We start from the raw sequence: 24561 nt of genomic DNA on the forward strand, positions 1-24561 counted from the left end.
CCAAGTAATTCTTCTCTTTGAAATGGTTCGTCAATCTACTCACAGCCCGTTGGCATCTAAACGTGGATCTGTGTTCCATGATTCTTGTTTTTACCCATCTGGTGGTCATACCAAGGTACACTGGATCACAAGGGCATTTCAGCATATAAATTACATAGGAGGAGTTACAATTAGTATGTTTCTGCTGTTCCCAAGGATGGGTCAGCCCGACATCTATTATTTTTCTATTGGCTGTTAAATGTCACATCACACATCTTGTGTCACCAGTCACTGGGGGAGGAACCCCATCAAACTGTCTCCCTCTATGCCCTCTTGCCTCTTTCTGGTATTTCTCGGTCTTGTATGCACCAGAATATCTTTAATATTCTGGCTCCTCTTGAATGAGAACAGGGGTTTCTCAAAGGCAAGTCCATTAGAATTTAGAATCTTCCAATTGCGTAAGACGATTTTTTGAATGCTACTCGAAGCTGTGTTGAATGTTGTAACACAAAATGGTCTCTCTGTAGATGGTTTTTCATTTGCCTCAAGGGGTGCATCACGGTGGCAGTTGCTTGCCCTTTTTACAATTCATGGAGGATAATGTTTTTGTAGGAGTTTCTTTTGTAGGGACTCCGCTTCTGACCCATAGTCAGCTAGTCTGGAGGAATTGCGCCGAAGGGGGCAAGAATTGGCCCACAGGGATGTTCTTCCTAAAGAACTTAGGGTGAAAGCTTTTGAAAGAAAGCAAACTGTTCCTGTCTGTTGACTTATGGAACATTTGTGTGTGCAAACCTCCTCCTTCTGGAAAAATGGTAGATCGCCTTAGTGACAGTTGAAGTCAGAAGAAGTAAGGGATTCCTGCTATTGAGCCAGGTCAGAAAATGATTTTGTGATTCTCTGTCCCCATTCCATACCCGAGGACATCGTCAATAAAACGCCTCCAGACTTTAATATGATGGAACCAGGGACCTCCATGGGTATAGATGTACTGGTCCTCAAAAGCAGACATTTACAGCCCTGCTAGGCTTGGAGCAAAGGCACTCCCTATTGGAGGTCCTGTGAGTCTGGAGGTAATGGGTCCCCTGAAACTCAAAAAAGTTTTTAGTTAAGGCAATTGACGCCATATGTAGAATAAATGGTCTAGGCGTGCTATGTTCCAATTCTATTGTGCACAAGATTACTTCAACCACTTTTAATGTATCCATCTGTGGTATATTTGTATACAAGGATTCCACGTACAGACCTATCAGAAAATCTTCTGCAGGATCAAATTCCACATCTTTGAGTAGTATTAGGAACTCTGTAGTGTCCTTCAGATATGTTCTAAACTGCCATGCCGACCTGGAAAGCTAACCCTCAGGCCAGGCCTCAACCTTCCATTTTAATACATATAAGTCACTCCTGATGTAGGCCCTGGACAGCCAAAGGGCAGTGTGCAGTGTATTAAAAAAGTAGAACATTTACTTTTAAGTTTTACATGTCCTAGTAGTGAAAACAACTTACATTCATTTTTAATTACTGCAAGGCCCAGCTCTCCCATAGGTTAACATTGGGAACACCTTTTTACATCTTATATGTGTAATATCCAATTGGGAAGGGATGGGACCCCCAAGTTTAGTCTCTCTGGAATCACCATTTAAAATCCCAATTTATGGTGAAATTAGATTTTAAATTGTAATTCTGTAAATGCCACCTTTAGAAAGTTGACATTCCCTTTCTTTAATCATTTAGTGCCTTTGCCTGTCTCTGAATACACATCTTGGGTGGCTGGCAGCTGGGCGTTGTGGATTCCCTCTAGACAACCACACACAAAGGGAGCTTAGGTATTACTGATGGGCCATTCACATCCTGATGGGCCATCCTGGGCAGGATGAGAGGAAGGAGCTGACACACCTGAATATGCTGTGTCCTCTCCCCACACAAAGGGCTGCATACCCTCCTGTAATGGGCCTTGAGCCCGGGCAGGAAGGGCAGGGACTCTGTGCACTTCAAAGGTCTCTCTTTGAAGTCTTCCCTACTTCAAAGGCACAACTGGGTATAAGTACTGGACCTCTGACAACACCAACTCAATCCACTTCTAGGCCTGTAGATACTCTGCCAGGAAGAATGACTGCTGTGCTGCTACAAGAACTGCCACTCTGCTGGACTGCTACTCTGCTGAACTCTTGTTTTGCTATGCTGACCTGCTGCCCTCGTACCTGAAAATAAGAAGACCTGGACATGCATCTCTCCAACCCAGAACCAAAGTGACTCCAAAGGCTTGCTGGCTTGCCTCCTGATTGAAGTCTCAGGGACATAAAAGACTTCTAACTCACCTGCTCGAACACCTGGACTCTGACATCTGAGAGCCTTGTCCTCCAAAAGGTGCATTTCCAGTCCTGGGCCCATGTAAGGGGGTATCAAGTGGTGCAACTACAAAAATACATGCATCGCATTTGTTGCGCTGCTTGGAACCAGCGCATCTCTGCAGACGCATCACCGCTGCTGCGAGGATCAATGACAGCACATCACCAATGAAGTGGCGCATTGCCTCCATTCCTGACACATCTGCAACTACGTGGCTCAGAGCCATAGCATCACCTACATCCAAAGGATTGATGCTGACAAATTGCATCCTTTACTCCTCGCATCTCGTCCTCGACCAACCGCGAACTAAGGTTGTTGCTACGGGCCAAGGCTGGTCCCTGTCCCCGACCCACACTCCACCGCAGTCAGCAATAACTTTTCGATTTGGCCTGGTCCAGTGCAATCAGACAGCCCTGGTTGGGGCTTTATGCTTTTAAGCACTACATTTCAGTTTATTCTTTAACCACTTGGATGCTAAGGCTGATGCTGCTCCTCAATGTATTTTCCATTGAAATCAATGGAAACTCCATGACGAGCTGAGCTCGTCATGAGCGTCGAAGGGGTTAAAACTTCATACCTCCGGTTATACTTATTGGATTTTTGTTGTTTTGGTCTTGTTTTGTTCAATAAATAAAGCTCTAGTATTCTAATTAAGTGTGGCATCTTCTTGTGTGATGTTTTTACTGTTTTACTGTTCGAAGTGTTGCACAAATACTTTACATATTGTCTCTTAAGTTAAGACTGACTGATTTGTGCCAAGCTACCAGAGGTTGAACACAGGTATTTTTAGGTTGTGTATCTGACTTACCCTGAGTAGGATTGTGATTCCTGCTTGGACAGGGTGCATACCTCCGCCAACCAGAAACCAAATTTCTAACAGACAGCAAGCTTCTTATTATTTGTTTGGATCACAATTGCTTAAAATACTATAATGCGCTCCTTATGGCTTCATGAAATTAACCCAGTTAGTTCCTAGAACAGGAAGTGTCCCACTCCACCTAAGGGATCCCCAAATGGCCTACTTAGCACCAGGGCCAATGCCTTGTTGATCTTTTGTGACTAAGAGGTGCACTTAACAGCGTGACTGGTTCATCAGGACACATGCCTCTATGCCTAAACCATTTAATTCCCTCTTAGCCTTGAGCACAAGCATCTCCGCAAAGAGCAAAAACTGTACATGTAATTCCTACAGTAGCTTTCCTAGAATACCCTGTTAGGGCCTGGTTGGGCTATGTCTTTTCACCACTACTCTCAAATTTGGTAAGCTGTCATATGTCTCCATTCTCGTTCCTCTTTCGCTGTCTTTTCATTTGCCGATCCTGTATTCATCACACCAATCTTTTTCTGCTCTGATACAACTCCTACCCACTCAGTAACGTATAATAATCAATTACCATCCCCCACGATAAAACACATTTTGAGTGTGATCATCAAAATATAAAAGATGTACAACAGAATTCCTTAGAATAACCTACAGAAAGAAGTGATAGTGTCAAATGTCCTTAAAGCAATAGCATGCAGTCATTATCATTTCAACACCCTGGGACTATTTAGAGTTACTTTTCCAAACAGTCAATTTAATGCTTTACATCTGGGAGGTATCATGATGGGCTCCGCTGCTTGAGCCCATAGCTGCAAAAGAACAAGTGATGGCTGGAATGTTGAACAATGTCAAACATTCACCCACAGTACAGAGATCTGGGCCAAATCCATTGTTTTTTGCTCATCACGCCAATCCAGTTTGGACCTAGCCATATAAAAATCAGTCTTGACCCTGCTCCCCATGGCAACAATCCAGCCCAAACTGCTAGGTCAGGTCCTCCCAAGACCAGAAACAAGCATCCTAGGACCGGTTTCGGGGTATTACACCTCATCAGCCAGCATAGCTTAATTCCAGTGGCACATCAAGCACAGGATCGGCGTCTGGGCATACCTTTCCCACTTAGGGTGACACATGCTAAAAAACACAAGTGCTGGACGGAATGATGAACAATGTCAAACACTCACCCCAGTACAGAGATCTGAGCCTAAATCTCTTGTTATTTTGCTCACCATGCAATTCCAGTTTGGACCTAGCTATATTCAAATCAGTCTTTACCCTGCTCCCCATGGGAACAGTCCAGCCTGAACTGCTAGGCCATAACATCCCTGGACTGGAAACAAGCATCCTACGTCCGCTTTTGGGGTATCACCCCTCATCAGCCAGGATAGCTTGACTCCGGTGGCATGGCAAGCACGGGACACACGTCTGGGCATACCCATCCCACTTAGAGTGGCGAATGCAAAAAAACAAGTGATGGGCAGAATGTTGAATAATGTGAAGCACGCACTCGCAGAGCTGAGCACCTGTTTTTATGTGCCTGCTGTGAGTAGAGGCAATTCATTTAACCCAATATTTCTCTGAGATAAAGCTTCATTTTCGGACAGTCCAGCTGTGAAACAGTGAGCAATGTTTGCCTCTTCCTGTTTCTGAGCTATCCTGTCTTAAATAATGCACTATCCTTGGGAAATATTGGTTTAATAGAATTGACTTCACGCACTGCAGGTGCATAAATGCAGGCGCTCTGTTCTGCAGAGCCAGAGGAGTCATCATGATATGCCACAGATGTCGAAGTCACTGTTTACTTCCATGTTTCATTCTCTCCCATTTTGCCACCAGTTTTGATAGCCATGGAGAGGGGGGAGTAGCAGACTATTATTTCCAGGATTACTTATAGAAAAAAGACTGGTCTGAATGCATAATTATGAACATTGAGCTTAAATTGGCACACTGGTTGGTGCAAACCCATTTCATACTTTAGTGTGTCTTTTTTTAAGTTTGACATATATTTGCTTCCATAAGCTCCAGAGAACAATCTAACAAGGAGAATTCATGGAGTCAGTGTAGATATACAAAGGAGCACGTCTGCGAAGTTTTATAGAACCTTGTAAATTCCAGACTGGGTACTGGCAATTTTCGATTCTGTGCAAGATGCCTGGCAGAATGATAGCAACAGGAGTATACATTCTGAAAATCAAAATATGGCACGTTTCACCTTTTTGACTATCAACCAGGGCCAGACAGGCCTTTTATTCCACTGGGCATTTCCCCAGCAGGCTGCAGCCCTTGGAGGCGGCTTTCAAAGCCCATGGGCTCCTGATGCCTCTGTCTCATTCCTAAACTCCCTGCAGATAATTGCGGCCAGCAAGCTGCTGAGAGAGAGAGGGAGAGATGAGGGGGAGGTAGAGAGAAAGCGATCAGGGAGAGAGAATGGATGGATGGAAATGGAGCGAAACTGCGATGAGACGAAGGGAGTCGGGCTAGCGTGAGAATTTTTTGCCAGGTTGCTTTTGGGTGCTCATTCTAGCCCCCTGAGTCCTGTCCTGTCCACGAGTAATCTCTTTGCAACCGGCGGCAACAACACATTACTGCCAACACCGGCTATCCATCCACGAACCTAAATCTACATGTTACAAATCATCGCGTTGAGGCCACTAAGAGTCCATTACATCCTCTCCAATCAAGGCCGCTCGTTCTGCGGCAGGTCACGTGGGTTACAGTCTAGATGCATCTCCCACTTCAATCTAAAGCGTAATTTCGAAAATTGAAATCTAGATTCCAAGAGGGTCACGACGAATCTCTTCATGGTGAGATGAGATAATGTATGCATTAAAAAATATGTTTACAGTGAGAGAGGTTGGATCACCACTAGTCGCATGCGAGACACTTTTTCTCATCAGAACATATTTTTTGGACAGGTTCAAACCAACAGCTGCTGCGGCGTCTCGGTTGCCTTTTTGGGAAATAATTACCCGCGGTGTTCAGGCGGGCCAATTTATTTCATCGTTCGAAAACAGACGCTTCACCGAGGAGGTGGGGGTAGCGGGCATTTTGTTTCTTTGTATCTTGAAGGCGAGGCGCTTTGCTGGGTTTACATTTACCCCAGTTTAGCATTTTTCACATTCAATTGTTTTGTGTGAACCATAAGTGCAGGAATTGTACTTGGCACATCAACTAGATGCTGTGATCAGAATGTTCGAGAATGACTGTTTGACTGAGAGCTCAAGCAGTATTACATTCAGTATTACATTTTGTAAACGTTTACAACAACCTCAAAAAGAAAACACGTCCATCTGTACACATTCAATGTTGCTGGTGTCTTAAGAAAGCAGTCACCGTGGGAATGTTGAGTTACTGTTTGTAAGATCAAAGCACTGTGCAAAAAGTCGATTTGACGTTCCTCCCCGTTGGTCCTCTGCTCGCTGGCCTGGTCTTTTCTTCTGGGGGATAAAGGCCCTCTCTCGACTGTCTGCCACTGTGTAGACTTCCATAGCTTTCTGAATCACGTATTTTGCCTGGAAACACAATGTATTTATCAATAGCATAGTAATGGCTCTATCTACAACATGTGAGCATCACAGATGTAAGATAAATAACTATTTAAAAGTTGAATACAATATCTGTGGTTGGCATTCTATTAACAGACGTGTTTACCATGGTAAAAAATGCAGTTTATCAGTTACTAATGACTTCACCGGATACAGCTGCCAGCATATGTGATCTTGAACATCTACTCTAGTGCTAAGTTGAATATTCCTGTTGATTTTAGTTTTAAATTGGACTTTATCCTTGGTAATCTTGGGTTTGACTGTCTTACATCACCTTATGGAAGCACCAGCGCTTTCTTTGCCCTCCGTCCTGCTACTATGCTCTTCTCCACATATATATTCATTATGTCACACCGGTCAATCGCAGTAGTGGAGGTAATTTGTGCATGTGTGAGTGGGTCACACTTGCACACACATACATACTCATACTCACCCATCTACATGCACACTCACCCCCATATAATCACAAACATTCACACATACAGTCATCATTCACAAGCACATACATGCACACACCATTCACTACACACATGCACTAAAACACATACATTCATACATACTCACATGCACGCATGTACCAAACATAAAGAAAAACTTACCAGGTTGCAGCAGTTTTCTTGGGTGGTAGGAGGTATATCTCGGTGGTTCCTGGAAGATTGGGACTGTGGCCTCCTCTCATTGGCTGGCCTTGTTATGGGTCAGCCAATGAGAGGAGGCAGAAGTCCCTCACTCGTCACAGAGTGGAATGGGGTCAGTGAGACAGTGAGTCAATGTCACTTCCCTGGGAACATCCACGCTTAATACTGACGTGCCCAGGTCTAAGCCAATCAGCGACGCACGCCCTGGTCATAAAGGTGTGGACCTCCAAGCGTTATGCCAGGCTGAGGAGGTTGCGCCAACAGAGCTGTTAAATCCTCAGCCTGGCAGAGTTCAGCTCAGGCAGCCTGGTGCCTGCACATTTAGTGCATGTATGACACCTGGTTTCCTGACCTGAACATGAAGTGTGTCTGTTAGGCAGACCCAGAGACTCTTCATATTTGCAAAAAGGTGGGGGGTGCTGCCCATCTACCCTTAAGGCCATGTCGCACCTGGTCAGCTGCAACCCATACAAATTCCTCATTTTGATCTTCCAATGAAACAATGGCCACATTATCCCATTTTTGTCTAAAACCATTACTCGCAACAAAGCTCCTCATCAAGAGTTTTGGTGAATGGATAACGGGTCAGGAATCACCACAAGCAATTGTGTTTTTTTTATAGATTTGGGAATAACCAGTTGGACCTGCAACTACGGTGTGTTTTTCTGCTATTTTTACCAAATTCCAGGGACAAATCCACTGACATTTTCTCCCTGCTCAGAACAGGAGGTAATTCTTGGTCTGGAGACACCAAGCGTAAATCTACACCAGGATGCAGATTTGCACCAGTGGAAATGTGGCGTGGTGTCCCCAGAGTTATCAAGTCAGAGACACCAGGTTACCAGTGATGACTCACAGCAATATCCCAATGCTCCAGGTGGGAAACTTCACCACATAATTAGGGGGCCAAAGTAGTGTAAAACAAAATGAATTTGACCAGCTGTATTATGAGGGGCTCATAAATTTCCCTCCCCTCATAGATATAAAAAGGTCTTGAGCTGAGTAGCGTTACTCTTGAACAGCAGGGACCCCTGGTACCACACGGCCTTCAAGGACCTATGCATCACTCCCCTTGCTCTCCTCTCCTATCTACATTTTCTGTACCTTGGAACACACAGATTAATTGGTGACATTTGTTTTGTTATTTGTCTGGTTCAGAAACCAAATAAACATTCAAAAGAACTGTAGTCCCTTTATCTTGCTTGCCTGTTAACTGCATGATCCGTGCATGCTTAACCCCCTTAGCACTGGTCTGCGGTCGTAAAGGCCGATCAGCATATTGCATTGGTATTGTAGGTGGAAGATCCTGGCTCGTGTCATCTTCAACAGCTGTGAAAAAATAAAAATATAAAAATTTCTTGCAACAATCAATGCCTTAAGGAATGAGCATACATGTTTTCTTCGATCGACCTACTTTTATGGCACAAGCTTGGTAAAGTTTCAGTCCTGGAGTCCTGAAGGGACTGGACAGATGCCCTCCCAGAATCAGAATCCCTCGGTGGCCTTCCCATGATCTCATCTTCGGTCGCAGTGACATTTCTGATCAGAAAAAATGTGCACATTTTTCCTTTACCCTTCACTTCAATCTCTCCCCTTTCATTCACCTCGAAGCTCTTGTTCTCCAGGCACCTGAATGAAAATTTAAAACAGAAATCAAGCCTACAAAACATATTTTTTCAAATTTTGAATATTTTGCACTCTATTCTCACCTTTCAAAAAAGAAAAAAACACGTGAGGCGCTCTTAGACGTAGAACAGAAATTCTATATTTTGCACTGTGCTACCCTACTAAAACAATGCAAATGAGATGGCACATAGGCATCAAATGCATTGAGTATTTCTAGGTCAAGATCACAAAAGAAGTTGTAAAGTAATTTTCAGCATTATGAAATTGAAAACGCAATTACATGGCTCAATTTGTGTTGGAACTGGCAGTGTCTAGTTGGCTGAAGGGATGTCTCCAGCCAGTGTAATGAGGCGAGTAGACGTGGGTAGAGGCAACCTGCTTTATTGCAAGCCTACACACGAATGCCGTTAGCCAACGGCTCCCGCCTGCTCTCTTCAGCAATGTTCCAAACCGCGCGGCAGGCTCACGCGCACATACACAAGAGGTGGGACGGAGGCGGGGAAGGGACAGAAGACAAGGTAGGTGAGGACAGGTAAGGTTAGGACATTACATTTTCTCCCATTTTTAAAACAAGCTATTAAACTTCAAGGTCTATGAAAATGACAGGGGAAGAGTTCTTCAACCCTGTTGAAAAACAACCAGCACATTACATAGTCTTTAAATCTGACAAGAGGAACAACCGTTCTCTTGTGCAGAACAGTGCCATCTTGACTGGTTATAAGCCTAGAAGGAGATATGTTGGTGTGATCCCCAGAAGTGAATGGAGCAGTGTTTGCACCACACATTTGACTCTTGTCAGCATTTACTGAAGATGCTGAGGCTTCGTTTTGTAACCCATGATGCCTGCTCACTGGTTCTGGTGTCCTGCTACTAACAACATTTGATCCATCCACCACTGACCATTGTCGAGTAGGACAGCAGTACACTTGGTCTTAACCACACTCGTAGGCTCACTGTACTTGCTCATGTTTGTTTGTTTTTTAGGATACTTCACTCTCACCTCATCGCCTGCCTTCACAGACATCTTCTTCACCACATTCCTGGCATTGTAATTGATACGCATGTGTTTCCGGCATTTGTCCACCAGACTTCTCATTTTGATCTCTTTTTCGCTGTAATTCTCGTTCTCCCATTTTTTCCAAGCCAAGAACCAATATGGCTGCTATTGTGTGATTGCTTCTCTGCCTCTGATTAACTTAAAAGGGGTCCTACCAGTGGTATTGTATGGAGTTGTGCGGAACAACTATAGCCTGGTACGGGTAGCTGCCTCAATAGGGATGTGAGATTTTAAAGCCATTTAGATGGTCTCTTTTAGTAGACAATTGGCCAGCTCGACCTGCCCATTGCCTTGTGGGTGGTAAAAAGAGGATCTCACATGCTCTATGCCATTTTTGTTTATGAATGAACCAACTCAGAGGATACAAATTGCACCCCGTTGTCGGTGACTACCTGATGCGGGAAACCCTCTCTGCAAAACAACTCCTTCAAGAAGTTCACTACTTCACGTGTGGTAGGTCGTGACACAAATTTGACTTCCATCCATTTACTGAAATAGTCAATTACAACTATGGCAGAGTGCATTTCTAAGTTTAAAGCATACATTGGTCCAACAAAGTCAATGCCGACTTTTATCCAAGGTCCCTCGGGTAGTTCCACAGATGTCATAGGGCAATGGTGGGTCTTGTCTGCCTTGGTGCAAACTGAACAATTGGTGACAAACACATCAACATCACGATCCACTGAGGGCCACTAGTATCTCTCCCTTAACCTTTGTTTGGTACCTGTCATCCCCACATGGCCTTAGTGAGCTAATGTTATCAACCTTTTCCTCAGGGACATAGGTGCCACCAAGGTCTCACCACGGAGAATGATATCTTCGACAACACTGATGTCTTCTTGTATTTTCCAGTACGGTCTAAGTACTTTGTCTGAGACTCCTTCTCGAGGGCATCCTTTGATCACGTACTTCTTAAAATCAGCAAACACATTGGCACTCTTCATGACCTCTAACCATTCTGCTTTGGTTATAGTACCATTTGATTCTTCATAGTCAAGCAAGCACGCAACAAGCAAGTCCTCATCCTCATCACAATTTGATTCACTCTTACAAGGGGCACATGACAAGTAATTAGCCAACACATTAACTCTGCCAGGAATGTACTCCATCTTAATCTGATACTCCTGCAACTTACACGCTAACTTTGCTATTCATGGAGAGGGTTGACTAGAACTTTTTTCCTCTAGTGTGCTGACTAATGGCTTGAGGTCAGAGTGGATGGTGAATTCTTTGCCCCACAGAAAACCTTTACACTTTGTAACTTCACAAACACAAGCCAATCGTTTGCTCTCAATTACAGAGTATTTTGTCTCTGGGCCTCTTAGCTTGCGTGAGGCAAACACGATTACTTTTTCACCTTTTCCTGTTTTTTGGCTGCGCACAGCCCCAGCCCGATTTGGCTGCCATCTGTGGTCAGAATACTTTGCAACTTTTCGCTGATAGATTGCAGTGATGGTGCTTGTTCAAGTTCTTTTTTTATGATCTTTATGCTTTGCTCGCAGTTGTCGTCCCAAATTAGGTCTGCATCCTTTTTTATCAGTTTCCGTAGTGGCTCAACCTTGGTTGCATAATGTTGTATGAACTGTGAGTGAAATTCACACATGCCTAAAAAAGATGCAAGTTATTCTCTATTTTTTAGGTTAGGTGACAAGGAGATTGCAGATATCAAGGATGGTTTTGGTCGAACTCCATTTTCATCAATGAGGTGTCCTAAGTACTCTATAGTTCCTTGGAGTAACGTGCATTTGTCCTTTTGCAAGGTAAGACCACAGTCCTGAATCCTTTGCAGAACTTTCCTTAGCATGGCTAAGTGTTCTTCTTCTGTCTTGCTGTAAATCAGTATGTCATCCTGAAAAGATCTCATACCTTCCATGCCACAGAACAGTTTGTTCATTATTCGCTGGAATACAGCAGATGCTGAACACAGCCCGAAAGGTAATCTGCAAAATTGATATGCACCTTCAGGGGTGATAAATGCAGTAACAGTTTTTGACTCCTTATGTAGCTGAATCTGGTGGTACGCTGCACTGAAGTCTGGCGTTGTAAAGATGTTTGCCTGCTCCAAACGTCATCACCATCTCGTTTATTAGGGGAAGAGGTTGACAATCTGCTACCACATGATGGTTTAGTTCACAGAAGTCCATACATAAACGGATCATTCCACTCTTCGTCTTCGCAATAACCACAGGTGAAAGCCAATCAGATGCATTGATTGGCTTGATTATTCCTTCTTGGCACCAACCTTCCAGAATGGCTTTAACTTCAGCGCAGGCAGACAATGGTATGTTTCTCACACGTTGTTTCACAGGGTAAGCATTACCCTTAGGAATGATCTTGTGTTTGAAATCCTTCAAGCACCCCAATTGCTCGCTGAACACCCCTTGAATTCCTTGAGAACAGCTTCCAAGTTGTCCTCTTGAATACTGAACACGTATGTTTTTTAAAATGTATTTTATTTATTTATTTAATGCATTCTTATAAAGCGCAGACTTTACCTGAAGGTGTCAGAGCACTGTACAATAGAACCAGTTACGTTACATGAGAAAACTGTTACAGGAATGGAACAAATAAAAATAGCATGCCATAGAATCAAAGCAACGTAAGCATAAGGCACACAATCTCAGGCACAGCAAGCACAGACTGTACAAGCAAAAATATGAATATAAATGACAAATTTTACAATGAATAAAGAACTTCCTGGCGAAAAATAGCAGGCCATAGAATAAAAACAACTCAGGCAAACGGAACACAAAATCAAACGCAGCAAGCACAGGAAGTACAAATAAAAATATAAATATATGTGACACATCTACAATGACTAAAGAACTTCCAGCGAGGTCTGAGAAGGGGGGAATTAGCTCAGAAAGTGTCTTTGGAATAAAAGAGATTTGAGGTCCGCTTTGAAGATCTGGATGGAGGTGATGGCACGGAGCGAAGGAGGAAGTGAGTTCCAGATGCTCACCGCATTACCTGAGAACGACTGTGCCATAAATTTTTCCCTTTTGAAGGAGGGGGGCTCAAGAAGGAACTTTTCCGCATTCCGAGATGGACTTGAGCCTCCAGACAATTTCAGTTTATTCGCCAGATAGCGAGGGGAGGAGGAGTGCAAAGCTTTGTAGGTTATGCACGCCATTTTGTAGATAGCTCTAGCCTCGATGGGAAGCCATTGGAGAGAAGACAGGATAGGGGTGATGTGGTCACTTCGTTTGGACCCTGAAATGAAGTGAGCTGCTGAATGGAGGACGGATTTGAGGGGAGAGAGGTGAGATTTGGGAAGGCCAGTCAGAAGAGAATTACAATAGTCCAAACTAGAGAGAACTAGCGATTGAACCAAGGTTTATAGGTCATTCTCCGGGAAGAACCGATGAATCCCCCAAAGAAGGCGCAGCTGATAACGTGCGCTCTTGGCCATGGAATTGATGTGTGAGATTAGGTTGAGTCTTTTGTCCAGTATGACACCTAAGGATTTAGCGCAGTCCACAATGATGGGTTTACTGTTGAGTAGATTCAATTGATCCAACCAGGATTGAACAGGAGGCGGGGAGAGAGAGTTAGATAAGAGGAGGAATTCCATTTTAAAGGGATTGAGAATGAGTTGGTGCACTAACATCCAGTTGTGGATAGCATTGAGAGTAGAGCCGAGTAGTGAGAGATCATGAGGGGAAGGCACCTTGAGGTATGGGTTGGCATGGGTTGATCATCAGCTTCAGTTTTTGTTGTTTTAACCAAACGAGGATATTCACATTATAATCTACTACGAAGATCCTTGTGAAAGTTTTCTTTTCTTTGAACGAGAAATCCGCTTTGAATACTCCTTCCAACTTAATTTTGTGTCCGCCATAGGCACCAGGAACTATTCTGCTGGCCTAAGATCATAATTCTTGATCCAGTGTCCATCAACATCTCAACGTTTTCTCAGTTCGCACAGACACTGCATCTGGGCTGGTTCTGCACACAATGAGCATGCAGTCGGCTTGTCGCACAAGAGAGATGCGGCAAGATCAACGAAATGGGCCATGCGGGGTCCCACAAGCAGTGAATCTGCTCACCACCATCTAGACACGTATGGGTTTTTGGGTCCCCGCAGTATAGGAACCGCCCATCCAAGATGTGGGCAGAATTTCTGGGGCTCCGCACTAGACAATCTGGGCTTCAGACACAAGGGTTAGTTCCTTGCTCGCACTATGCTACCAGTTGAGATTCAGTACCCAAGATGGGCACTTAAGAGAGCACCGCTCTCCAGATGTCACAGGTAGATGGTGTACATCCCTAGCAGAAGATCTTTGACGGCATCACACTTCAGCAGGTCCTCAGCGCAGGGCAGCCTCTATTTGAACAGTTATTCTCCATGTGCACAACAAAGTCCCCTGACAATATCTACCACACAGTCTGGGTTCTCTGGGCCCACACTGCCACAATTGTATCTCACCCTTTTCTGAAATATGGCCCGTAGTTATACTGTTGTGTGTCTTTGAAGTTTGGGGTGGTTTAGGGGCTTTTCCTTTGAACCACAGACGTCTCTCCTAAATTGTAGGCCTGTCTGCCATGAAGCCATGGAATTCAGATCTTAATTTTTAGTGGGGCCATGATTCAGCACTTAGTGGCTAAGTGTCACAGTCTCTTTTTCAATTTATCCCATTTGGACCTCAAATGGAAGAGGTCTGCTGTTCCTGTGGGATGCCCATAGTTTATGGCTGTCGATTGGGGAATGCACATATGTGTTTCCCCCGACCCCTGGTATCAACTGGAGCCAGACACCACAGTCCCTGAGACTCTCCGAGCACAGAAATGTTCATATTCTATAAATGGCATTTCTAAGCGAGTTGTGCCAAAACCTCCTTAACCAATGGAAAGGGTTTAGCATTGCGAGTCCATTGATACCAAATATCATGAAGCTGCTCCACTGCAATTCAGTATTGCAGTTTGAAGTAATGTCAACCACTTCCCCATGTTAACATCTGGGAAAAGCAGGCCTCATAGGTAGTGAAAAGACACATAGGTATTCCTCACTACCTTGGTGAATGTGAGCTATTGCACACACCGACCGGCGATGGCAGGAGGGACACATAGTTCCCAGCACCAGTGGTACAAGTGCGCCTACCCGAAACTGCACAGCAGACTGGACAAGGGGTTAACTAATACGTGTGTCTATGCACACGCACAAGCTTGCATTGGCAGGTGGCACATGCAATCACAGGCACAATAGGTGCGGGTGCATATTCACAGGGGCATACAATGGCACACAGCCCATGAGTCTTCTATTGATAGATACTAATGCACACTCACTACTCTGCAATGACTGATCGGCCCATGTTTCAGAACTCCGGAATCAGCGCCAGTTCCCAACCCACGTAGGAAGGGCGCACGCACTCTCACGTGGCAAGTACAGGCCGGGGACATGGCTTACCTAGGCCCTAGCACCATCGGTGTGAGTGCGCGCAATCCACCCTGCTCGGACTAGCCAGACATGGGTGGCCCCCCTTCTGTGAAAGCTGACCTGTACACCGGGTTATGTGTATATTTCATTAAATAACATCACACATTGTTACTTCATAGATTGACTAACACCATAGTGTGTGAGTATTATAAAACTTTTTTTTAATTCTATTTTCTCACAAAATTAGTATAGTTTTTTTCTTTTTACAGTTTGTATACTTTTTTTTAACAATAATTCATAAAGCAAATGACTATCATCGCCAAAATACAAAACCGAATCATTCGGTTTTGTATTTTGGCGATGATAATCATTTGCTGATATATGTACTTGAATATGTATCATTGTAAATACGAAACCATATAGATTAGTTGTGTATATATATATATGTCTTGAATTTTATGAATTATTGTTAGTTAATCTATGAAGTAACAATGTGTGATGTTATTTAATGAAATATACACATAACCCGGTGTACAGGTCAGCTTTCACAGAAGTGTTTTATCCCTACTAGGGTTCATCCGTTTAAGTAGGGGCCTCTTTCTTCCAAAACAATGGGTGGCCCCCCTTACAGGTGAGATTGCACACTCCTGGCCAGCAATGGCAGACCTGGACCTTGGCCCAGGACACTATGAATGCCAGCGCACAGATATAGTCCTGCACCTGTTGTGAACGTATCTAGGACCCTATTTAAATATTCCCGATTCATGCCCTTATGTGGTTATAACAAATCATATCCTTATAAAGGCATAAGAATCATATCCATATTTAGTCATAGCCAATGTAGTCCAAATACGGCAAGGCTACTCCCATAGACTCCTAGAAAGTACAACGCGTTCTTTAAACAAACCAAGCCTCCAGCAGCCCGATGAATTCGCCCTGCTTTTGTTTTGATTTGTACAAGAACTCCCGGAGTCCAGAAAGAACTGTAAGTTCTTAGTGACGTCTTATGTCCAACCTTACGTAAAACTTGGCACCTTCCAGGTATAAATATACCAGCATCTGCCCTAAGCAAACACACGGTGGTTTGGAGCAGATCGTCTATCTACTTACCCGAAACACAGCTGTAGCGAGTGCTGAAGGAAGCTGACCCTCCCATTGACGCACTGAGAGAGACGCTGTCTTTTCTCCTGCCGGGAAATCCAGCTCCAGTGTTTCCAGTCACCCTTGAGGGTTGCTGGGAGATCGAGTCCTGAGAAAGAGATACAAGACCTCCTTCATTCTATAACCAAGGTACAGAGCTGATTAGATCCTTAGAGAATTCTTGATTCAGATTCTTGGCAAAAACTAACTTAACTTAAACTGCAGCTCACTTACTCCTTTCCATGTACTAGGCTTAGGTTAGGTACACCGGGGTAGGCGTATCTTAGAAGCACCAGTTGAGTACGTTTAGTCAATGATTTTATGTATGTATATATTTTATCCGTTTTAAGTATCTTATGGCTCAGAAACCATATAAATGCTTTTACAGTATTATTTCATAATACTCTTTTTACTGTACGCACTTTACTTCATGATAAGTATTGTCATTGTGGCAATTCACTTCTCTTGCATGAGAAAGAGGACCGCTCAATAAATAACAACTTTTATTGAAAAACGCCCGTCTCTCTATTTCTCTGCACTCCTGGTGAATCTAAGCATGCACGATTGACTGAGTGAAATAGCTGTCTATTGTTTTCACACGACTCTGGAGATATACTCCTTATTCTGGAGGGAACAAAGTTGTCATGTTTTATGCGGTTGTCAGAAACTAATCCCTTCCTGTCTATTCAGGAGAGTTAACGCCTTCCAGTTTACTCAAGAAAGTTTCTAGTGACCTCTGAGCTAGCTGGCATTCATAATTAAGTCTAACATATTCAGTAGAGACCTAGTCGACCTCAGTCCTACGTCTAAACTAATGTTTATGTTATTCCAATGCGCAGAGCCTATTGGGAATATAGGAACTACACTACAGGGCGCCCAATGTTTGGTAAGGCGATAATCTAACGCTAGATACTAGAGTAACTCAGTTGTGCTTTTCACACAGACCCCTTTTTTCCCGTAAAAACTCCAATAGACGTCTGGAGTGGGTAAACCATTAATATCCGCCAGAACTTAGTAGGATGAGAATCCTATGTATTAGTTTTTGGTTTAGTCAACGTTGAAGGATACAGTGTTCCAAAATATTGTGCACCTAATCTTTGTTTCCTTGAAACTTGCTCTGCAAAATAAAAGAACTTTCTGTCAAGAAACATGGCGGAAAGTGACGACGAAAGAGAGAGAGCTAGAATAGCAGCTCAACTTTTAGCGGATGACACAAGTCTCCAAAATGAAGACCCGAATGCTATAATCATTCCGGTAAATGTAAGCAAAACAATTACTATTAAACTTATAGAAAATGGACTATCATCAAGAGGTTGTACAGTCATATTTGTGGTAGAGGCCCATGAATATCGGCAGACAGAGGTATTCTACTCATGGATACATTTTCCTGAAGCAAATCCAATAACACACGATTTCCACTATTACAAAATAGAGTAATCTCCAACGGAATACGCCCCTTTCGAGGACGTTGAAATTCCACTAACATAGCAAGAGCACCTGCTCTCGTTTAATGGCGCCCTAAAACATCAAAATCACATTACCAGGCTCGGTCCACTAGGTAGACCAGGAGCCACATGGCCGGTTCTAGCCAGCTACACACCACATCCCGACATTGAAAAGATGTAAGACCGGGAACTTTTAGTTCAGCTAAAACAACTAATTCAAATACATAGACAATTGATCCAATATGTCATGCGGACTTCAACAGTCCAACCAGAAATAAGAATTCCACAACACACCCCTCACCAGGGGAATACAAATAAAATCACACCACAGATTATACAATCAGTCATTGGCAAAATACCCGCAAAACGGGAACAAATTCCATTCTGGTTAGCTCAAAAAATCACTCAAATAGAGGCAGTATTTCCTGATAATACTCCTAACGAGAAACACATAATTCTGACTATCTGTCTTCCAATGGGGATCGTACCACATGTGGAGGACTGTGACACTTGGGGCACAGTCTTTGCTTCAATATACACAAAAACACATGGTGTTCCGTCCATGGCGGTTATACCAGACGTACTAAGACAGATTCAAAATGAATACGGTCCAGAACCTGCTTTAACTCTAGGTATGAAATTACTGAAAGACTTTAAGCAGGTCTCGGCTATATTATTAGCCAACATAAAAGGAGAAGCAGCATCTGTGGTGATCCGCCAAAGATTGAAATAAACAGATATATCAGAACAACCTTTTGAACTTGCCAGAATAATTGAAAATCCTATGAAGAATTAGGTAGAGATAGTTTGGGTGGGAAACCACTAAAACCACAACTAACTGAAAATCCTGAAAAAACCTTTATCAAGAATAATCTCAATACTCCAAAAAAGCGGTGGGAGGGTAATAAACAAACCACTCCCAGAGAAAAACAGTTTCAGTCCAGAGGAAGGTCTCCTCAACGGAGAGATAGAACTCCAGAACGAGGAGGCAAGTCTCCCCAAAGGGAGCCCTCTGAAAAAAGATACAACCTTAGAAATAGGGACAATTTGAGAAAACCTGACAGATATTGATACACGTCCCACTCAATCTTTTCAGACTTCCTCACAGAAATCGGAAAGAAGAGGATGGTCAGAACACAAAGAAGAGCACGTCAAGTCCAAAGACAAAGAACCTGCTCATCAAAGTAAAAAATTACAATTTCCAAAAAAGAAGGTAGCTAGTATTAAAATAAAACATGCCGAGGATTCTGAGGACACAACTGAAAAATGGACAGTGGGCCCAGACAATGCTAGACAGCACAGCAGAAGTGACCATAGCTCGCAAGATCCTGATGAATCTTCTGGAGACAGTGGACACGAATGAATACATTCAGGTGGAAACTGCAGACACCAGAGTTAGCATACCCCATAAATTAGCCGGACTGTAGGGTCGACTTCGGAGTGGCTTGCCCGCCAGGGTTTAAACTACTTCATGTGCCTAGGCTGGAGGGAAAGGGGGGAGGGGTGGGGTTAATTTACAGAGACTCTCTGAGTCTAAAGACCATTAATATTGATCTGGTTGCAGGGGTTGAACTCCTGGCGTTCTCAATTAAGAGTGAGACGGGCCAATCCCTGACAGGTATTATTTTTTACCGACCACCGGGGTTCTTCAGTTTGCTGCAGCAGCAATTGCTTTTGGATCTGTTTACCAACATGGCGGCAACACATCGGAGAATCTTAATTTTGGGCGACTTTAATCTCTGGCCGAACGGATCCCTTGAAACGGGCCTGGCCAATTTACTCCAATCTTGTGAGGGGCTGGGACTGGGTCAGCAAGTCTCAGTGCCTACTCACATGGGGGGTCATATGTTGGACCTTATCTTCGCTTCAGATGATCAGCTCTACATGGGGGAGGTTCTCCAATGGATTGGACTGACCATTTTTTGGTCAAATTCTATTTGAATATGGCCAACTGGGATAAGAAGGAAGGTAAGCGGAGGATAAACTTCTTGGGGAGGGATTGGAGAGCCCTGACATGGAGGAAAAACTTTGATGTGGTGTTTCCGGTGGAAGATTGCTTTTCGCCGGAGGCCCAGGTTGATGAAAACTACCTCACCTTCTGTAAAAAGATCACTCAGATCCTCGACACATTGGTGCCTCAAAAATCCTTTCAGAGTAAAGGAAGGCCATCTGCCCCCTGGTTTGGGGAAGAATTAAAAACACTGAAGCTTGATTGTAATGGGGCTGAGAGAACCTGGAGGCAGAAATATTTAATCGAGGACAAAAAGGCCTGGAGAGCAAAAATATTGAACTACAGGAAGATCATAAAAAGAACGAAGGCTGACTTTTTCGCCTCTGCGATTCTTAGAGCCTCAAACAGCTCCTGCTGTATTTTTAAAATTCTTAATACTTTGACAAACCCGGAGTGCTGTGCCAATGATATCCTGCCATCTCAGAGGCTCTGTGATAATCTTGCCAGTTTTTTCTGTAACAAAGTTGCCTCTATTATTGAGGAGTTGGGGAAGACATCAGAGCCTCTGAAGGCAATAATTGAACAGCCGGCCCCTATTGAGGACAGGAGTGGGCCGTCGGAGGATGACAGCTCAAAGGAGTCTGTCAAATAGGGAGGCTCTTTCGGAGTTTCCCCCTCTCCAGATCGAGGACTTTTGCAGGTTAGCGGAGAGTATTGTGTCAGGCTCCCCCCTAGACCCACTACCTTGTAAAAACTGGAAGGAATTTGGGGTGGAGCTTTTCCCACTGCTGTGTAAGATCTGTAACCAGTCTCTTGTAGAAGGGGCGGTTCCCAGTCAGTGGAAGCAGGCACTTGTAACACCTCTGCTAAAAAAAGCTTCCCTGGATCCTGAATGTCTGAAAAACTTTAGACCTATATCCCTCCTCCCCTTCCCAGCCAAGGTAGTTGAACGGGTAGTGAGTGGCACACTGTCCGCACACTTGGAACGGGCTAAACATCTGGAGGAGGAGCAATTCGGCTTCAGACCAGCCCATGGAACGGAGACAGCTTTGGTGACCGTTATGGATGAGCTTCGGAGGCGGGCAGACAGGGGTCAGGCAGCAGTGCTGATTCTGCTTGACCTGTCTGCCGCCTTCGACATGGTCAACCATAACATCTTGTTGAGGAGGCAGAGTGAGGTGGGAGTCACGGGGGTGGCCCTGAGATAGTTTCACTCCTTTCTCTCAGGGAGACAGCAAGCAGTATCCCTTCCTCCTTACCAATCTGCCTTTACTCCTGTCCCTCATGGGGTTCCTCAGGGCTCGGCCATCAGCCCCATTCTCTTTAATGTCTATTTGAGACCCCTGCTGAAGATCATCAAGCGTTATAACATCAAAGTCATCAATTACGCTGATGACACCCAACTCATTCTCTCCCTGGAGGGAGAGCAGTCCATCTCAGCAGAAGGGTTTCACAGATGTTTAGGAGATATGACACAATGGCTGAAGGGGAATTCTTTACAATTTAACATTGCTAAGACTGAACTGATGCATTTTAAAACGCATAAGAACAGGGAAGGGCCGCCCACGAATCTGTGGCCACCAGAGTTCCCCAACCCCGGCTTGCCGGTAAAAACAGTTCGCAACCTAGGGTCACATTTGATTGTGACCTCTCTTTGGAGGTGCATGTGGGGAAAGTGGTGAGCTGTTGCTTGGGGATTATGCGCCCCTCTTACCACCTCAAGCCCGTGCCCTAATTGCACGTAGTACCATACTTAGTCGGGTAGATTATTGTAATGCTCTACTCCTTGGGTCCCCCAAATTCCTGCTACATAGGCTTCAGCGGGTTCAATCTGCCGCGGCTAAGTTGGTACTAGGCTGGTCAAGGCGGACCTCTGCCTCTGGAGCACTTACGGAGCTGCATTGGTTGCCAGTGGCACAGAGAATTAAATTTAAATCTCTATGCCTAGTATTTAAAGCCCTGCACGGAAAAGGTCCAACCTCCTTTCAGGAAATGTTTGAGTGGTACGTTCCGGGCAGAGAGCTTCGCTCTTCGAAAGGAATGTTAGTAAAAGTACCACGCTTCAACAAAGTCAGGGCAGGGGGCAGAACATTCGGGGTGGCCGCAGCCAGGCTGCGGAACACTCTACCTCTTGTACTGCGGCAACATAGGGAGTTGCTTGCGTTCAGAAAGAACCTTAAAACCTGGCTATTCCCTATGAACTAGGCCTGCGCTTCGATCCCCTCCTATGCTGATATGGTCTCAGAGTTACCAGCGCCAAGATGGCTGTTAGGTGGTAGAGGGGTTGGCCTAACGGCTAAGGCGCTCGACCTCGGACCTGGGGAACTCGGTTCGAGTCTCGGTAACGACGCCAAAAACCCCCTGTGATTCTGGGCAAATCACTTAATCTCCCCGTGCCCAAAATGAAAGTGTGTCCTCATGTAACGTAACTGGTGCTATGTAAAGCGCTCTGATAACTGATTCGGTTCGGTTCTAGTTCGCGCTATATAAAACTCTGCAAAAAAAAAAAAAAGTGCGCTTAAGAAATTGTATAAATAAATAAATAAATTATATGAAATATCATTGCGTATAATAAGAGGTCTCTTTTGGGATAACTTATCTAAAGGCTATGATATCCTGCTAGCAGAAAAAGACTGGCCACCAGAGTTTGTCAGGGAGTGCCCACATGGCGAAGAAATGATTATGCCTGCCTTCTCAAATCACATTCCAATTCATAAAAAATACACATTTGCTAGAAAATGGGCAGTGGCCCAAGCCCCTGCATTATATAAAAATCATGTAGGATGGGATGAGGATTCTCCTCACAATAAAATCCAGTTAAAAAATCAACCTACTGCACAGAGGCAGTATCCTGTTAAGCAAGAAGCTAAAAAACAAGTCAGGGAGATCTTAGATCAACTTGAATATCAGGGGGTGATTGAAACATGCACCTCACAAATGAACAATCCTTTGTTTCCTGTCTCCAAGCCAGACGATTCATATCGTCTAGTTTTGGACTACAGACACCTAAACTCCTGCTGCAAAACATTTGCAGTACAAAACTCACACAGTGCAGCACTAATGAATAACATCGTGCGCAAAAAATATAAAACGACAATAGATATCTCAAATGGTTTCTTATGTCAAAATATAGCACCAGAAAGCAGGTATTTGACCGCTTTCTCCCGTATGGGGGCCCAAAAAAATTTTTGTTGTCTCCCACAGGGATTCAAGAATAGCCCAGGATTATTCTCAGCCAGGGTAACAGAGTTACTACAAATGTACGATGATGAGGCATTATCTTATGTCGATGACATCTATCTTACAGACGACGACCTGGAGACACACTTGAAAAGAGTGAACACCATCATACTTGGGTTCGCATCTGAAGGGTATAAATTCAACTTTAAAAAGTCACGAATTGCCCACCTAACAGTCCTATTTTAAGGATATGAATTATCAAGTGAAGGCAAAAGCCTAGCAGACAACTTCTTAGAGAAGTGTGCAGTACTCCAAGCACCAAAAACGCTGAAGAACTTACAATCAATACTAGGTTTCCTGAATTTCGGAAGAACATATATTCTAAATTATGCAGAGAGGGTTAAACCTCTATACGAATTAATAAAACCTGATATCAAACCAATTAATTGGACTCAGAAACACACAGAAATATTAAGATCATTACAAACAAACATGTTAACAAAAACAAAACTGCAAACACGCGCAAACGAACGCAATCTTGTAATTCGAGTCATCCCAGGAAGATGCGGATTCACATACCTGCCCTCTAATGAGGGAGAAACGGTACCAATAGCTTATAAATCACACTTGTACACACAAGCTGAAATGAAATTCAGTTCTACTGAAAAAATTCTAACTACGGTTCAAACTGCTGTAGCAAAAGAAAGAGCCCTAGCCCAAGGGAAGAGCATATCTGTTTTTACAGCAATATCAGCCCTTGTGGCAGTACCAAGACCACACATTCCGAACGCTGTGGCATTAGATCCAAAATGGATACAATGGAAAAATTCTCTTGCTGCAGAAGACGTGAAACACGCATTTGATCCGAAAAATGAAAAAAATAGAAAATCTGGAATACGAACATGAATATCCTCTGCCAATCGAAATTCTGCCTCTAGAACAGTACACCTGTGTAATCTACACGGACAGATTTGCACAACACTACGTTGTGGATAAAAAATCTTACAATGCAGCGTGTGCGATTGTTAAAGGCCGCTGGCGCTTAGGTAAATTCAGACCGATAATCACCAAAACTGAATCACTCAGAAACTGTACAGCTCAGCGAGCTGAAATAAGATCTTTAAAGATGGCGCTTGAAAATGCCGATCGCGAGTTCCCCACACTAATAGGTTGCGATTCGCATTATTGCGTCCAGTCTTACAATAATGACATGCAGACATGGATCAAAAACGGTTACAAAGATGAGACTGGTGCCACAAAAAAGCATAAAAAACTTTGGGAACAAGTAGTTCTTTTACAGAAAGAACTACAAAAGACTCACATGATACATACACTGAGTCATCAACGTGATGGCGTTCACGTTGCGAGGAATTCATTGGCTAACAGAGCCACGGCGGCAGCTGTTCAACCGGCTTCCGTAGCTACAAAAATGCGTACTAAAACACAAATGAAAC

At 43.9% G+C, this 24561-nt stretch overlaps 1 protein-coding gene across 1 annotated transcript in view; it reads right to left on the reverse strand.

Annotated features, from left to right (window-relative positions):
* Positions 1-6511: 6511 nt before the first annotated feature.
* LOC144790816 (guanylate cyclase soluble subunit beta-2-like) overlaps positions 6512-24561 on the reverse strand; it is a 449936-nt gene continuing 431886 nt past the window's right edge. Inside the window, exons 14-16 of the mRNA XM_078665492.1 lie at positions 8746-8960; positions 8538-8660; positions 6512-6660 (exon numbers count right to left, since the gene is read on the reverse strand). Coding sequence (XP_078521618.1) covers positions 6512-6660; positions 8538-8660; positions 8746-8960 — 487 coding nt within the window. The remainder of the gene's footprint in view (positions 6661-8537; positions 8661-8745; positions 8961-24561) is intronic.

The sequence above is a fragment of the Lissotriton helveticus genome, chromosome 11, assembly GCF_964261635.1.
Source record: "Lissotriton helveticus chromosome 11, aLisHel1.1, whole genome shotgun sequence".
Lineage (NCBI taxonomy): Eukaryota > Metazoa > Chordata > Amphibia > Caudata > Salamandridae > Lissotriton > Lissotriton helveticus.